The sequence below is a fragment of the Cololabis saira genome, chromosome 1, assembly GCF_033807715.1.
Source record: "Cololabis saira isolate AMF1-May2022 chromosome 1, fColSai1.1, whole genome shotgun sequence".
In the NCBI taxonomy this organism is placed as follows: Eukaryota; Metazoa; Chordata; class Actinopteri; order Beloniformes; family Belonidae; genus Cololabis; species Cololabis saira.
Window position 1 is genome coordinate 38,868,256 of NC_084587.1, and position 17,651 is coordinate 38,885,906.

At 41.7% G+C, this 17,651-nt stretch overlaps 2 protein-coding genes across 4 annotated transcripts in view; both read left to right on the forward strand.

The window, feature by feature from the left end:
* The first annotated feature begins 568 nt into the window (after positions 1-568).
* On the forward strand, positions 569-10,872 carry as3mt (arsenite methyltransferase). The gene is made up of 11 exons (XM_061722814.1): positions 569-674; positions 1,433-1,475; positions 4,750-4,877; positions 4,954-5,104; positions 6,444-6,580; positions 6,659-6,728; positions 6,830-6,911; positions 7,745-7,876; positions 8,712-8,851; positions 8,941-9,063; positions 9,970-10,872. Exons 1-11 carry the CDS (start codon positions 658-660, stop codon positions 10,075-10,077), a joined length of 1,131 nt encoding a protein of 376 aa, XP_061578798.1. The 5' UTR covers positions 569-657; the 3' UTR covers positions 10,078-10,872.
* A 1,205-nt stretch (positions 10,873-12,077) lies between these two features.
* Positions 12,078-17,651, forward strand: part of cnnm2b (cyclin and CBS domain divalent metal cation transport mediator 2b) — a 71,073-nt gene continuing 65,499 nt past the window's right edge. For all 3 annotated transcript variants that reach the window (XM_061722815.1, XM_061722816.1, XM_061722817.1), the window contains exons 1-2: positions 12,078-13,153; positions 14,306-14,843. In XM_061722815.1, the coding sequence (XP_061578799.1) occupies positions 12,209-13,153; positions 14,306-14,843 (1,483 nt within the window). In that variant the 5' untranslated portion in view covers positions 12,078-12,208. The remainder of the gene's footprint in view (positions 13,154-14,305; positions 14,844-17,651) is intronic.

Consider the following 17,651-nt stretch of genomic DNA (forward strand, 5'->3'; position numbering starts at 1 on the left):
GCCTTTTCTATATACAGTTTAATAATCTGTGCCCACACATTTGCAAAAAAAGGGTTTGTTTCCAAGAGAGCTTTCAGTTTTTCTCCAAGATTTACCCTGTGTCTTACACTATAACTAACAGGGAATGTTCATTAAAGCATTATTTTTTTTAACAGTTTATAAACTCCACTTCACTCGTCTGGGGCACAGAAAAGGGGAAGGAAACTAATGTCTAAATTAAGCTGTCACCCATCATCAGTATATCTGTAAATCACAGACGGATGTGCAACAGCGGGATCCCTTGTGCAATAAATACATCTATAGGCACAAATGATCCATTCACCATTTTATTTATTCATTTATTTCACTTGAGTTTACAGGGGCCTAACACAAGTCTAAAGGTACAACTAGATTACGAAATTAAAAAAATAAAAAGGGGCCGACCTTTGTACTGTGCTTTTAAGAGGAGATCCCCGCTAAAGGCTGATTTATGGTTCCGCGTTACACCAACGCAGAGCTTACTGTGCGCGTCGCCGCGTACCGCGGCGTAGGTCCTGCGTCGATTTAACGCAGAACCATAATTCAAGCTTTATAAGTAGGAAGTGAAATCCGCGCTGCCGGTTCAGCAGAAGGACGAGAAAAGCTCTGCTCTGCAAACCTCGGGAAACATCTGCAGCGATGGCTGATTGCAAAAGGTGAGAACATCCTGGTCCTGGTCTGGTGTACCATTTTTAAATTAAGTTAAGCGCGTGTTGGTTTTAACCTCCATGCACTACATTAACATAACGCGTGATATCTACGACGGAGTATTAGGGCCAAACTAAGACAAAAAAAAAAGGGGAAATTACGAGAATAAAGTCATAATATTATGAGAATAAAGTCGTAACATTACGAGAATAAAGTCGTAATATTATGAGAATAAAATTGTAATATTACGAGAATAAAGTCGTAATATTACGAGAATAAAGTCGTAATATTATGAGAATATAATTTATGAGAACTAACAGGAAGAGCATCTTCTCTCTGTGTTAAAATGAGGAATATTGAGCATCTTGTGAAGTTCTATTTATATATTTATAATTAATAATATATTAATATAATATATAATTAATATTACGACTTTATTCTCGTAATATTATGACTTTATTCTCGTAATATTACGACTTTATTCTCAAAATATTACGACTTTATTCTCGTAATATTATGACTTTATTCTCATATTATTATGACTTTATTTTTTATTTTTTGTCTTAGTTTGGCCCTAATACTCCGTCGTAGATATCAAAGTAACAAGTTACATTGTATTATTGTCGAGTTATTAGAAACGCCAGCTAAGTTTTATTTCGGTCGTTATAGTTGTATTATAATGTTAGCGTAGATACAATCAAGAACTGTTAGGATATAATCAAAAGTTAATGGACACCAAATTGATTTTTTTTTTTTCTATTTTCAGCGGAAAGGCTTTCTCTGAAGGCGCCGTTCACGTGGACGTAAAGGTAATGTAACGTGGATGATTTATCCCACTGCGGTTACTGGGTGGACTGGGGGTAAACTGGAGCAGACTTAAGGGCTGAGTATACTTCTGCGTCACACACACGCAGAGCACACGGCGCACCCGTGGTGCCGTCACGAATCGTTCAGAGTTCTCCGTCTCTCCGTTTGGTCGCGGTGCAGTACCCCCCGCGGCCACTAGTTAGCGATCTTTTTCTGAATGGTTTATCCGACTTTTTCCGGTCACAGTAAATCAAAGAAATAAGGACAACTATTGTGCAAAAAACAAAAACAAAAAAAAATCACATATAAACGAAGAAAAAAGCCCTGGAAGTTCACTACTGATTCAAACCGGAAACCGGAAATGCTTCGCTTTCAAACGAACCAATCACAGCCCTCTCGGTCTGCGTGTGGACGGCGTCTCCTCGACGCGTAGTTACAATTTTCGGGAGGTGCACGTCACTGACGGCGCATGTGACGGCGTGTCCTCTGCGTGTCCAAAAACCACACGCCGTAGACACGGCGTCGTTTTGACGCAGAAGTATAATTCAGCCTTCAGTCAGGCTCAGCTCAGCTCAGCTCGGTCCAGCAGCAGAGAGGGAAGTGCGGGGACCAGACACACAAATACATGCTGGGAAAGATCTTTTCAACAATAGTAATACAACAGAAATGGGGCAATTCAGATATACAACAACTCAATAATCTTGTGAAATCTAGACATGTATTCATGCAAAGCGTGCAAGCTAAAGTCGCAAATGACATGACCCCGCTCTGATAAGGAAGATTTTTATTTTATTTTTTAATAAAACGCCTGAAAGAACGACAAAAAAAACCCAGCAGGAGATATATTAGTATCCAGAATCGTTTTCCCTTTTCTTCTGCACGTCTTTTCTACCGTTCAACACGCAGCCCGACCCGTAGCCTACTCCCAGGCGTGGGACGCATCAACAGGTGCGTCTCCATGGTGACGCGGTGGGCGGTACTCTCCTCCCTCAAAACCGTTGCCATGGTAACGCTGGAAGCCAAAAACCGGGAAAAAAATTGCCAAATTTAATTGTAACTTGCTTGGCCGTACTTTATCGTAGAGGCATTATTCACATTGGACTACAACATATTAAAGCCTCATCATGTCAGTTATTACGGTTGTTCAGTTATAAACTTTGAACTTTTAAACTTTGAATTTGAAAATAATTTTGATGCTAATGATTGACATTCTGATTTTGGAGGCCTTTTGCTCGGCCACACTTTATCGCAGAGACATCATTCAAACATTTAAAGACTCGGGACGTGTTGGACTACAACATATTGAAGCTTCATTATGCTAGCTATTACAGTTTTGAGAAATTGAGGAATAAAGGCCCCATTCATTCATATATGGGGTGGTACCATGCTGACGCAAAACCTATTCATTCCTATGGGGAGCATAGAAATTAATGCAGTAGAACCAGAACCACCTCAGAGTCGGACAGAACCAGAACCACCCAGAACACAACTAGAACAGGGGGTTTGGTTCATTACCAACCCCCAACCACACATCCTATGAGCAGGAGGTCTGGTTCATTGACCACATATACATTCAGAACCAAATACATTCAGAACCATCCCACGCCACAACCCAACTACCTCAAACAGAACTAGAACAACCTTTGACAGAACCATAAACACCCCGAACCCAATCAGAACCACCACAAACACAAGCAGCAGCAAGAGGAAACAAATGTGCAGCCACAGAGAAAGGAAAAAAAAAGAAGAAGTACACGCAATCATTTCAATTCAATTCAATTCAATTTTATTTATATAGCGTCTAATACAACAGAGTTGTCTCTAGACGCTTTACAGAGACCCATACCCAGAACAGGCAATATATTAGTATCCAGAATCGTTTTCTGGATACTTCTGAATTTCCTGGTTAATGTACAGCCAGAAATTAAATATATTGAGCAAAGTCACTGTCAGTCAGCTGGTCCACTCTAGTATCCTTCGCTTGCTCTGAGCTCACATCTCATCCAACTCCTGGTCCTGTTTACCACTCACCCGCCGGTCTGCTTCTCTCCACAACCTGCTCCATCATCAGCTCCCTCCCTCAACTGTCATCACCCCCATGTTCTTTTGGGAAAATAGTCCCATGGAACATAGTCCCATGTGAGGCTTCTGCGCAACAAAACCTGTCACCAGTACTGGAGATGAGGGGGGATGAGGGGGGATGGCATCCCCCCCTGAAATAAAAACGGTCCAAATCATCCCCCTTTCCATCCCTTATGTCATTTCATCAATGAATGTGGTTTTACTGCTATTTAAACATTTAGAGTCATCACCAGAAAAATAACACCAGAAAAATAACTTATTTGACAATTTTCACCTGTTTCAAGTACATTTTCACTTGAAATAAGTAAAAAAATCTGCCAGTGGGACAAGATTTATCTTCGCATTACAAGCAAAAAAATCTTGTTCCACTGGCAGATTTTTCTACTTATTTCAAGTGAAAATCTACTTGAAACAGGTGAAAATTGTTGTTTTTTCCAGTGATGAGTCTTGTTTTAAGTGTAATGAGATTTTTTACTAAAATGAGACATTTTAACTAGAAATAAGACAAATATTCTTGTTAAGATTTTGAGTTTTTGCAGTGATCCATTTATTTATCCTGTGAAGGACAGAGTCATATTGATAAGTTCAGAAAACTGTTTTTTATTGTTGTGTTTTGATGTATTTGATGTAAGCCCAGTGGATATTTAAAGCTTACAGAAGGCTGCATTTAACTGCTGCTATGTCATTCCTGCAGTATTTCTGCAGGTGTTTTGGTCAGTGCTATTATTTGTAATATATTATATTATTTGTAATCAGCACAAATTATCTGTCCCCATATGATAAAATCCACCATCCTCCCTGATTTTTTTTTACAACTCGAGTACTGCCTGTCACTGTCATAAAAATATCACAGAGTAAACAAACAAATATCGAAGTTAATTAAAACTGCTCTAAAGATTGCAATCCGAGGTCCACTGAACTGAATACAACTATAATCAGCAAAACAAATGTTACACTGCACCCAATATGAATCACATTTGCAGCAGACAGAATCACCCATCCATCAGTTTACCATAACTGACTTTCAGAAAAGAGCTAAGGTTTGGTCCCTGTATGGGGCCATTCAGGGAAAAGGGCTTAAGCCTCTTTTTGGTCTTGTTTAGTCAGTTTGAGCACTTAAAACTGCACTGATCACCTGACATTTGCTAAATGATATCAGCTTTTGTCTTAAGGAGCTTTTCTTTGACGAAACAGGATTATTACGGCAAGACGCTGAAGAAAACTTCAGACCTGAAGACCAATGCCTGTATCGCTCCAGCACAGCCCGTCCCAGCCTTCATCCGTGACGCCCTGAAGAAAGTCCACCCTGAAGTCACTAGCAAGTCAGTGATGCACTTTCTGATCCTGTATTCTGCGCTATGCAAAGCTCTTACTTTGACGTGTGTCTGACCCCTGTAGGTACTATGGCTGTGGCCTGGTAGTGCCAGAGTGTTTGGAGGGCTGCAGCATCCTGGATCTGGGGAGTGGAAGTGGGAGGGACTGTTATATGCTGAGCCAGTTAGTGGGCGAGCAGGGCCATGTGACTGGAATAGACATGACCGAGGGCCAGGTATAGTTCAGGAACATCGCACACTGATTCATCCATCTTTTTTGTGTTGACATGAGCTGATAATGAACTGTTAAGGGACAGAATTGTTGAAAACCTCAAAGATAACCCCTAGTTTGCAGTGCCTAAGTGAAACCAACATTACAGACTTCTGTCAAAGCGCAACATGACTGTTACAGTTTTTCTCGATCGTTTTGGCCCATTTTTCCATTCACAGTTTACTTTTTCAAAACAGCTCACACAAAGCCCTTAACAGAAGCTGAAATAACCAAAACACTTTATGATGTTTGCAGAATGACACCACTTTCTCAAAACTTGTCACACATCCATCAAAACCAAACTTTTCCATCAAAACCTAGAATTTTTTCTCAATTGAACATGTGTTTTCTCATTTATTTACTCTAACGATGGATAACAAAATTGAAACTACAGCTATCAATATCAACTTTTGTTCAACACCCTCATAGTATTGACTATTTTACAACTGGCAACATACTACAATTTGGGTTTTGTATTGAGCACTCTAACTTAGTTATATAACTTAGAAATATACTGTCACAGAGTATTTACAGTAAAATCAGAAAATGTGTATACAGTAAAATATTGTAGATCTGTTTTTGTATTGCTGAAGTTCCTGTCAACACCATTGATTTACATTTGTTCTACTGTGTACAAAATGGCAAGATTCTGACAGAAAAATATTTATTGCAGTACTTGTCACATGCACATACTGTAAGCAATCAAAATGACAGGGTTCAATATGCAGTACAACAAGGGTAAATTCTCAAAGAAAATACTGTAAATGAAACAATGAAATGAAACCCTGTAAATATGAAAAAAATAAAAATACAGGAAAATGACGCATTGTCGACACGGGCCTGACGATCAGGCCACATGTCCTCGTCCACGTCCTCCTCCATCCATGCTTGGTGTCAACTTCAAGCTATTGACCTCTTTGATAGGTTCAGGACCACTTGCTTTGTTTTGCAAAGAGAGTTCACACAGGTGCTGATAATTTTTAGAATTGAGAGAGCAGTTCCAATAGGCTGCTACAAAGTGTCTGCAATAAGTTGCCATGGTAAATCAGTTATGTTTTGTGTCTCTTTGTGAGAAGTGCGTTAACTGTTTTGAAAAGTGTATTAAAAGTCAAAGAAAATTGTGTGAAAGCAATGAGAAATAGTTAACTGATTCGCCAGAGAGGACTCTTGCTGTGCAAAGAAGGTGTGAGCATTAGATAAAGTTGACCCATGATGTGCAAAATGTGTCAAAGCAATCGAGAAAAACTGTAATATTTCAAGCTTTTCTGTCATCATTGGACTTAAGTATGTTTCCTCCCTTCTAGCTTGAAGTGGCCAGATCATACTTGGACCATCACATGAAAGAGTTTGGCTACAAAAAGCCAAATGTGAATTTTGTCCAGGGCTACATAGAAGCCTTAACTGCGGCAGGTCTCCAGAAGAATTCATTCGATATCATCATGTAAGATCTCAAGTCTTTTTTATTTATTTTAGTGCTAAAATTTTAGCTGTTTGAGTTGTTTTTTTCTCTCTCTCATAGTTCCAACTGTGTGGTGAATCTCTCTCCTGACAAGTGGCAGGTGCTGGCTGAAGCCTACAGTGTTCTGAAGGTACACGTCCACATTCTTTCAGTGACATTATAACTGGGACTCATACGGAGGTCGGTGCAGTGTGCTCTGATTTTCACCACGAACATTGTTCCACTCATCAGGACGGCGGCGAGCTGTACTTCAGTGACATCTACAGCAGTGGAAGATTAACGGAGGAAATTAAAAGCCACAAAGTGCTGTGGGGTGCGTCAAGTTATTATCGTGTTGCCATGAAATCACGATCACCTGCAAGAACATCACTTTTTCTTAAGAGACAAAAACATTTGTGGCAAACCTGAGTATGATTTGCAAACAAAAAAGTGCAAAAGAGTGCCTCCTCTTATGTTCTCCAATGTTGGCAGCAAGGTTCTTTCAATAATGAGGTTCTGTGATTACTCTAGAACAGGTATCTAGGTTTTTTGCTTCCACGGTTTGCCATAGGTGCTAAAGTAACTCCCTTGTAACCCTTGTTGGCAAAGTCCTGATTAGTTCCAGACATGTAAGCAGGTTTATGTTCTGTTGGTACGCCACAGACCCACTCTGGACTTCACAGAAGAGTTTCCGTGCCTGGTGTGTTCTTACTGTTCAAACTGAAAAACTAAAGTCAAACCTGCAGTTCTAGTCATGCACTTCCCTGTAAAGACACTTGGGAATGGTGAGAAAATCAAGTGAATCCTGAATACAGATGAGCGTTAGTTGCTGCGCTGCTTCTGAGCCTAGTGGGCTTCACCCAAACAAAGAAAAATACACCAAACAGTTTGTTCAGTTTTTTTTGCTGTTTTTTTGAAAAACTTTTGGAAATTATAACTTAATCCATTATTTTAAGAGTTTGTAATCTCCAGCTGATAAACCAGTTAGGCCACAAATACAACAGTAGACGACTTGTGTGGTTTGCACGTTAATGTGAACATGAATTTGCTGTACATTTATTGCCATAGACTGAAATGTCTGCCAGAAATTTGCTGGACATCTGTCCTAACAGTGTGACATATGTTTTCTATGTTATATGCATCCTTGTGGATGGTTTATGTTTGCAGGTGAGTGTGTTGCTGGTGCGCTCTGGTGGAAGGATCTGCTGCAACTGGCTGAAGAGGTGGGCTTCAGTCCGCCTCGGCTGGTCACAGCAAGCGTTGTCACGGTTGACAACAAAGAACTGCAGGACATTCTGGGTTTGGACCAATTTTTCTTCCTTGATTACCGATGTTTGTTTTTGCGTTTTGACTTATTTGCTCATTTCTAATAACTAATTTATCTCTGCAGACTTTTTTTTCCAGTTAGCAATTTAATATTAGTTCTTCAAATCGACTCATTGTGGGTTAAAGGTCATTGTTTCTTCAGTCAGACACTACTGATGAATTGAAAGAATGAAATTCGTAATTACCATATTCATTTCTGCAGACACAAACTGAGCTCAAACAGGGTGGTTGCATCATCAACCTTTCGAAGCAATAAAAGGGGCAAAGTTTCTGCCCTGACAGGTACGACTGCACTTCGAGGAGAGGGAGGGAGATTTTAATCAGACATGTTTTGCTTGCACTCACATGGCCTTAAGAAGTGGAGCACTTCATGCCCTATGGGCGTGTGGAGCCTTCAAGGCCTGAACAGGTGTTTAGTGACGACTCCCTTGATTTATGTATGCAAGTTATGTGTGCCCTGTTAAATCAGACTGTGGACCCATTATCATTTTGGAAATTATTCTGCGCACCAGATATATAGACATTTTCTAAGGAAGGTTTTGTGAGCTGACAATAAAATACTGCAAAGAATGAGATAATGTTACCTTTGCGACTTATTTTACTGACTTTGTTTTACACTGAGCAACGAATAGGTCAAGCGATTTATAATGTAAATCCACTGGATTTTGAGCAAATGACGTTATTTCCTCATGCACATGTCTATTTTTCATGAAAGGTTATGATGTAATAGACTGTATTTGTGCTGTATACCTCTGTTACTAATCAGGATCAGGTTGAAGATTCATTCATACTTCATATTGCCGTACAGGTGACTTCAGATTTGTCTCTGCCACATACCGCCTTTTCAAGATCCCTAAAAGCGACAGCAAGACCTGTCAAGTCATGTATAATGGAGGTATTACAGGGGCAAAGGACAGCTTCCAGTTTGACTGCCAGTACACCTTCAAGGTCTGTAAATCCAGCGTAAAGAGAACAGCTAAGGGACATCTATTCATACGCAGAGTGTAAATGATGTCAAATGTGGGTGTATTTCTTAGGCCAATCAAGTGCTGGAGGTGGACGGAGAGGTAGCGAGCATCTTGACCCATTCTAGATTTGAAGGAGAATTCACTTTCCAACCACCGGGAGGCTCCCATGAGCAATGTGGTGTCAAACCTAAGGTCAGTGAATTAAAAATTCCTGAAATTGAACATTTCTTATTCATCAGTTTTCATTTTTTTTCAATCACTCAAGGTCATGAGATTTCTGATGTCAATTTGAAGTGTGCAGTACACTCCAAATGCCTCTCTCTGCATCTGGCCACATCACACATGTGCACCACGGCACACTCTTAAACTCACATACCCACTGAAACATGCATATGCACACATCCACATGTAGAGGGTCAAGCAGCTGCCTTGGAGTCATAATCAGACTGGAGAGTCATGCTGGGGAACCTTGAACAGGAAGGAATGTTCTTTTCTCAGCTAATGGAATGCCATCTTATCAGCTCCTATGGTCACTCGCTGCATGCATGACACATTCATACACATTTATCAATACCATTACACTTTTTACAAGGAGTTATTTAATCTATTGATAACATAATGCATGTTTATTCTCCTGATAAGGGATTGTAGTTTGTGTGGGGAGTAAAAGAAAACTATAAAACTTCACAATTTATCAAAATTTGTCCCTTGGTTTACCCTTTGGACTCCCTTCGGTCTCCCAAAGTGAAATCAGTTCGAAGATACTTTTTCCTAACCGTCCCCGTTCTTTGATGATAACACTAATGAGCCACCTTTGGTCGTTGTTGTGAAAGCACTTGTACTGTGAAATTTTGATTTAATGAACAACCATTGTCTCAAGAAAGTAGCACAGAGGCCGCTCAGCAGGAGAACGTGTGTTTTTAACTCCTTGGTTTGTTTTCTGACGTCTCACCAACTCTGTTCTTTATGCACTCCATCGTTCAACCATTTCCTCTTTTCTCACAGTGGATACAATAGGATTATTTTTAGAACTTAAATGGATCTAACTGTATGTTGTGAACTTCTAATTTTGTCTTTGTTGTGGATTTATTGATACAGGCACATGCCGTTAATCCGCTGGAGCTGGCTCTGAAGGTAGATGAGCAAGGCATCAGTTCAGCCACAGGAGGATGCTGCAGCACACGATCTGCTGACTGCTGCAAATGATGGAAGAGCATTGTGTAATACAGGCCCAGCATCATGTTGTTCATGACTGATTACAATGTAATTACACTATTTTGTGTCTTAATGTTTGCAATGACAATTAAGAAATTTGAAATTAATTCTTATGTGTCTGTTACTGGTGTTTCTTCTATGCATATTCCTAAATGATGCTTTACTGTCAGGATTAAATTAGGCACTCTTTATCTAACAACTAACTGCAGGTGAATAACAGGTGAATGAAACATCTCCTGGTGGATATCATATATAAATATGCAAATTAGACAATCTGCAAAGAATCGTCCAGTATAAGTGACTATTCCGGTTTTTACATTTGAAATATTTGAAGAAGTTCACACCTGAATGTGCATTGTTCGAGTATTTTCTAACCATGTTTAAAAGGAAATGTGTCATGGAGAAAATAGCTGGAAATGTAAATGCTGGTAAGAGCATCACATTGATGTGACTACATGTGGTCTCATCTTAAATGAATTTACATAGTTAATGTTGCCAGACCGCTCCAATCAGTTAAACATTTCAAAGTAATCCTGAGCAGTATCATAAACATAGACATAGTTTATAATGTTCATGTATGTCTGACTAATCAAAAGCTTGGAGACAACTGCTCACTTTGGGCGGCTTGTTGTGTTTAGGTTCTATAATTTCTGTGGTCTGAAGGATTTTTGTACTGACAAGTTTTGAATTAAGATGAGCTTTACAAAAATGTTCTCTAACATTTTTTAAAATGTAATTCATGATGTGTTTGTTCTGTATAGGACAATAAATATTGCCTGTAAACACGATGTCCTAATTTCAATTTTTCATTTTTGATACTGTGGACTCTTAACAATGTAAATGCATAAATGAAGTTAGTTAGTTTCCATTTATTGTCCTTTCGGAAATTCTTTTAGCATCTATGGCAGTCAGAATACAGAGCAAAAAAACAAACAAAACAGAACAATATACAAGACAGTTCGACATAGAACGATTAAGTGCAGTATAGTAGCTACAACACTATACAACAACATAACTTAACACAATGAATAGAATATTTGATCCTAAAATGCTTCACACCAAACCTAGTGGATAATGAAATTAATAATGCATCTATAATTTATTTAGCATAGCTGTACTAGAGGGTATAACAAATGATACATAATAGTACAAAACTAAAAAAAAAAATATCTCGTTTTACTTTCCATCTTTGGGTTTTATTCTCGTGTCTACAACATTTTATTTTTTTTAATATCTTTTTATTTCACAAAAATTTTCACAATTCACATTTTCACATGCATGATTTCTATTATACCCACATTCCTACCCTCCCCATAATTACCCTAGGGGAAAAAAAACAAAATAAAAACATACATTAAGGGAGAACAAAATTAAATAAATATTTAAAAAATAAATAAATAAATAAAAAAATATATATAATGGCAGCAACAGCGATATCAAACTATATATAGTGTCTACAACATTTTGATCTATTCTGGCCCCAACCAATCTGCATACCTTTTATCTTTTATCATTTTCAAGTGAAATATCGTCTTAGATTACACGTACGTAAATAGTTTGACCGACAGACCCGTGTAAAATGTGCTGCACTGCAACACGACAACAAAAACTGAAATATAGTGAGTTAAGGCTGATTTATGGTTCCGCGTTACACCAACGCAGATCCTATACGGCGTAGGATACGCGGGTCGCCGCGTAAGCTACGCCGTAGGCTCTGCGTCGACTTAACGCGGAACCATAATTTAGACTTTATCCTCCCCGCGGAGTTTAATATGCTGTTAAAAGTCATGGGCAGAGTTGCGTCTGCCTCTTAACATGAGGTGCACTTGTTTCAGCAATGTGATTGGCTGCTGAGTCCGCGCAGGCCCCGCCCCCCGGCCCAGCGGCGGCCTCTGATTGGCTGCCGGGGCCGCCCGTCTCGGGCACACCAAGAGAGGCACGAGTTGGCCCGTGAGCCTGCGCCTGCGAGGCATCAGTGTCGGACACGTAGTGGGAACGGAGCAGGTCCCCGATGCACAAGTCACGGCAACCCTGGGCGGAGATGAAGGCGGACTCCGACTGGCTCTGATTTTTAAAAGCCCTTTTCATTCAGGAGGTTGATTGCCAAGCGGTTATCATCAATATGGCAGATCCGTTATTCCGGGCACCCACCACCGCTGCAAAAATGGCGTCACTTAACCGGGTCCGAGCTTCTTTGGCGATGATTTTCTTGACTGTCACGGGCTGTTGTGTCAGCCCGACGCACGGCAAGGACGGGTCCGGGTCCGAGGCGGAGACGGTCATCATAGGGCTGCGGCTGGAGGACACGGACGACATTTCCTTCATGGATAAGGGCTACCTGCGGGTGAGCGAGCGGTCCCGGGTGAAGCTGCGGGTGTACGGGCAGAACATCAACAACGAGACCTGGTCCAAGATCTCCTTCACGGAGCACGAGCGGAGCCGCGGCAGGGACGGGGACAACCAGAGCCAGGAGCAGCCCTTGGAGCCGCATCCCTGCGGGATCAGGACCTCCGACATCATCATCCTGCCCCACATCATCCTCAACCGCAGGACCTCGGGGATCGTGGAGATCGAGGTGAAGCCCCTGCGGAAGACGGAGCGGAGTAAAGCCTACTACCTTTGCATCGCCACCTCGGTGCAGGGGATGATGATGATGCACGACCCGTGGACGGAGAACACCTGGATCTACCACGACGGGGACGACACCAAAGTGATCGTGGTGGAGGAGAAGAAGTTCCTGCTGCCGTTCTGGCTGCAGGTGATCTTCATCTCCATGCTGCTGTGTCTGTCCGGCATGTTCAGCGGGCTGAACCTGGGGCTCATGGCTCTGGACCCCATGGAGCTGCAGATCGTGCAGAACTGCGGCACGGAGCGGGAGAAGAACTACGCCAAGAAGATCGAGCCGGTGCGGAGTCAGGGGAACTACCTGCTGTGCTCGCTGCTGCTGGGGAACGTGCTGGTCAACACCACCCTCACCATCCTGCTGGACGACATAGCCGGGTCCGGGCTCATCGCCGTGGTCATGTCCACCATCGGCATCGTGATCTTCGGGGAGATCGTCCCGCAGGTAGGGATGGATGGATGGCCGGTGTGGACTAAAACCATGTATCACGATCATTTCTGCCATTTATCCCGATAACCATAAAAAAAATACCAATTCAACTCCATCTTTTTAACTATAAATCTAATAATATAATTAATAATAATTATAATTCTTTCTTTCTTTCTTTCTTTCTTTCTTTCTTTCTTTCTTTCTTTCTTTCTTTCTTTCTTTCTTTCTTTCTTTCTTTCTTTCTTTCTTTCTTTCTTTCTTTCTTTCTTTCTGGGTAACTTCCTTCCTTCCTTCCTTCCTTCCTTCCTTCCTTCCTTCCTTCCTTCCTTCCTTCCTTCCTTCCTTCCTTCCTTCCTTCCTTCCTTCCTTCCTTCCTTCCTTCCTTCCTTCCTTCCTTAATCTAATAATATAATTAATTCTAATTCTTTCTTTCTTTCTTCCTTTCTTTCTTTCTTTCTTTCTTTCTTTCTTTCTTTCTTTCTTTCTTTCTTTCTTTCTTTCTTTCTTTCTTTCTTTCTTTCTGGCTCATTTTCTTTCTTTCTTTCTTTCTTTCTTTCTTTCTTTCTTTCTGGCTCATTTCTTTCTTTCTTTCTTTCTTTCTTTCTTTCTTTCTTTCTTTCTTTCTTTCTTTCTTTCTTTCTAGCTCATTTCTATCTTTCTTTCTTTCTTTCTGGCTAACTTCCTTCCTTCCTTCCTTCCTTCCTTCCTTAATCTAATAATATAATTAATTATAATTCTTTCTTTCTTTCTTTCTTTCTTTCTTTCTTTCTTTCTTTCTTTCTTTCTTTGGCTCATTTCTATCTTTCTTTCTTTCTTTCTGGCTCATTTCTTTCTTTCTTTCTTTCTTTCCTTCTTTCTTTCTTTCTGGCTTCTTTCTTTCTTTCTAGCTCCTTTCTTTCTTTCTTTCTTTCTAGCTCATTTCTATCTTTCTTTCTTTCTTTTTGGCTCCTTCCTTCCTTCCTTCCTTCCTTCCTTCCTTCCTTCCTTCCTTCCTTCCTTCCCGTACGTTGTGCGTGGATTTAACGCAGAACCATAAATCCGGCTTTACACAAAAACGTTATCGACGGGAATTTATTGTTTTTACCGCGAGATGACAAATTCTTACCGTGGGGAATTTTTTTGACGGTTTATCGTGAACAGTAAAACATCGCCCATTCCTATCCGCAGGCCATCTGCTCCAGGCACGGCCTGGCCGTGGGCGCCAACACCATCTTCCTCACCAAGTTCTTCATGCTGCTCACCTTCCCGGCCTCCTACCCGGTCAGCAAGCTGCTGGACTACCTGCTGGGCCAGGAGATCGGCACCGTGTACAACCGGGAGAAGCTGCTGGAGATGCTGCGCGTCACCGACCCGTACAACGACCTGGTGAAGGAGGAGCTGAACATCATCCAGGGCGCGCTGGAGCTGCGCACCAAGACCGTGGAGGACGTGATGACGCCCCTCCGGGACTGCTTCATGATCCCCGGGGACGCCATCCTCGACTTCAACACCATGTCCGAGATCATGAAGAGCGGATACACGCGCATCCCCGTGTTCGAGGGCGAGAGGTCCAACATCGTGGATCTCCTTTTCGTCAAGGACCTGGCCTTTGTGGACCCGGATGATTGCACGCCGCTCAAGACCATCACCAAGTTTTACAGCCACCCCTTGCATTTTGTGTTTAATGACACCAAGCTGGACGCAATGCTTGAGGAGTTCAAAAAAGGTGAGACAATTAAGCCTGAATTATGGTTCTGCGTTAAATCGACGCACGTAGCCTACGGCGTAGGGTGCGCGTCACCGCGTACCCTACGCCGTAGGCTCTGCGTCGGTGTAACGCGGAACCGTAAATAAGCCTTTAGTTGTAGCTGTTTTTGTTTTCATGATGCATTCTTTATTTGATTCCACCTGTCTGCCCAGTGTCCCTGGGCAAGGAAAAGGTAGACGGAGGAGTTATTTAACAGTTTAGGACAAAGATCCACAGGTTGACCTCTCATTCTGCTCTGAATACCTGGGTCGCGTCCTGGGGGTCAGATGACTTCAAATAGTCTAAAAACCTGATTTTCAAGAGTAAAACGGAGTCGTAGGTATTTATGCCTCCTCTCAATATTTAACAAGACATTCCTGGCAGTAAAAGGAAAAGGGAGAAGGAAGACAGTGGGTTTTGTTTGGGCCTCACGCAGCTCTGCAGCAGCCGCGAGGGCCCGAGCTGCCACGGGCCCAGCGTCGCTTCCTGTAACGGGAAGAAGGGATTTGTCTTCATCATTTTCCATCACTTCTTTGCAGCGTTAATGAACACAGACTCTCACCTCTTATCGTGGGCTACTCTCACTCTTCCCCCCTTCCTTTCATCTCTCCCTTTCTCTCCCTTTATTCGTAAGCAACAGGACATGTGGGAATGGTGCAGCAGTGCAAAGGTTATCAGGTGGGGGCATCTTGTGTGAGAACCTGCTTAAATCCATCTCGGCCTCTTGTGCTTGCATCTGAGTGATGGTGGCGATAACTCCTTCTGTCCAGTCCTGGAATGCAGTTGTGTGGATAATGAATAACCGCCTCTAACACCCTCAAGCTGCCAAGTGTGTTCATATGCGCATGTCGTTTGACAGAGATGTTTACCTCACCCATGTTTTATCTGATGCTTTGCATAGTGCCTCCTTCACTGTGTTGCACCCTGCCAGCGTTTGCAGATTTGGTACAGATTTGTACCAAATAACTACTAAGTTGAAATAGATATTCATTAGGAAAAACTAATATAAGATAACGTAAGATAAGATAATACTTTATTGACCTGCAAGAGAAAATGTATAGGTCGCATTACATTATGGAACAAAATAGAATTAAACAATGACATTAATGCAACATTTAATTTAAAAATAAGGTATTGTAAAAAAACAAAATTATGATAAAGTAAAATTATACAAAGAATGCAAGAAGTATTGACAGCTTATGTACAAAGTAAAGAAAGAAACCAAAGTAAAGTTGTGCTTTTTAAGTATCGTTGATACTGACAGCCTTCACACACGAGAAAGGATATCAGCATGTCAGAGCCCGACCGCTGTGGGGACAAAGGACATCCGGTAGCGCAACTTTTAGCACCGTGGGTGCAGCCGTCTTTGATGCAGCGACCCGAGCAGCTACCTAATGACCCTGCTGTCTAACACAGAGGGTGAGAGGGGTTGTTCGTGATGTTGGCCAACATCTGTCTAACTAAGACACTAAGTCCCGGGAACAGTCCAGGACAGGGGTGGCCCTCTTTATCAGCGTGTCCTTTCTGTGACACCATCTCTTGAGTTCCCAATGTGCAGGTGTCGATGAGCACAGGCACACCCATCAGCAGCCGATTAATCAATACCCAGAATGTACACAAAGGTATGGGTGATGTCTGGCATGCTTACCAGAATAGATTAAAATGCTTCTCCATTACAAATAAGCATTACATTACATACTACTTTGATTTATGTGTGAGTCTCTGTGTTGCTCCGACCGTTATCTCTACCCGCTTCTTCCAGTTCAGGATCAGAGGGTCTGCTGGAGCCGTCCCAGCTCTCCTCGTGTGAATGGCAGGGGTACAACTCCATCCCAGGGCGTTTCTTAGTAAACAAATGAAATGCACCGTCCTGTTATTATGGCACTAATTTTACCACGGATGTGCCCAGCGGTATCTCTGCGTCTGACACGCCTCTGCTGTGAGTCTGATATCGCTGATGTTCAGGAGGTTGAGAAGAGGAAGATTTTACCTTAAAGGGGAGCCACACACTATGTGACTGAGTAGAAGCAACAGAGCCTGAACTAATATAGGGTGGGTTAAAAATATCGATATTTTATCGATATACATATGTAGGAACGATTATCGATACATAAATCCAAGTATCGATTTAAAAAAAAAAAAAATAAAAATGTTTTCCCCCCGTTTTATCACCCAGTGCTCCTCGCTAAGTCAGTCCTGGGAATTGCTCCCTCTACCAACCCCGGGAGGCCCTACACTGAGCTTAAGTCTCCTCCTTAACCTGAGGAGTGAGCAGGCTGCTTCTTTCCACCAGTCAGGGTGAGGCTTCTCTGGCCGGACATAGCGATGGAAGGATCACGTTATTCCATTATTGTAATTAGAATATCGATATCGTATCGGAAATCGTATCGTCTTGGGACCTAGTGTATCGGAATCGTATTGTATCGGGAGGTCAGTGATGATACCCAGCTCTATAATATAAGTCAGTTTATGATATTTGTTTCTTTAACACATGTCCTCATATTTTGAGTTAAATTGCGTTGCTGAAGTGCCTTTAGATGACATTTGTCAGGAAAAATCCAATCTGGAGCCAGAGGGTAGTTCGTCCAACGTGTGCTACTGTAAAAGCAGGCAATGTCCTCGTTAAAACAGGGGACGCTCTCTGAAACGCATACTGAATACTGCAAAAATCATTGTAGCATGCAATATGTACTGCATTCAGAACAGTACGGAGTACATACTAGTACAGTATATACCAAGCAGTCATTGTTAGTAGTATGCCATCATAGAAGGGATCAAGCTGCAGTG

Bases quoted from the DNA above. Each gene is read 5' to 3' on its own strand.
- as3mt (XM_061722814.1), top strand. The intron at 6,912-7,744 runs GTGCGTCAAGTT...TTATGTTTGCAG, and splicing joins AAGCCACAAAGTGCTGTGGG to GTGAGTGTGTTGCTGGTGCG. The intron at 9,064-9,969 runs GTCAGTGAATTA...TTATTGATACAG, and splicing joins AATGTGGTGTCAAACCTAAG to GCACATGCCGTTAATCCGCT.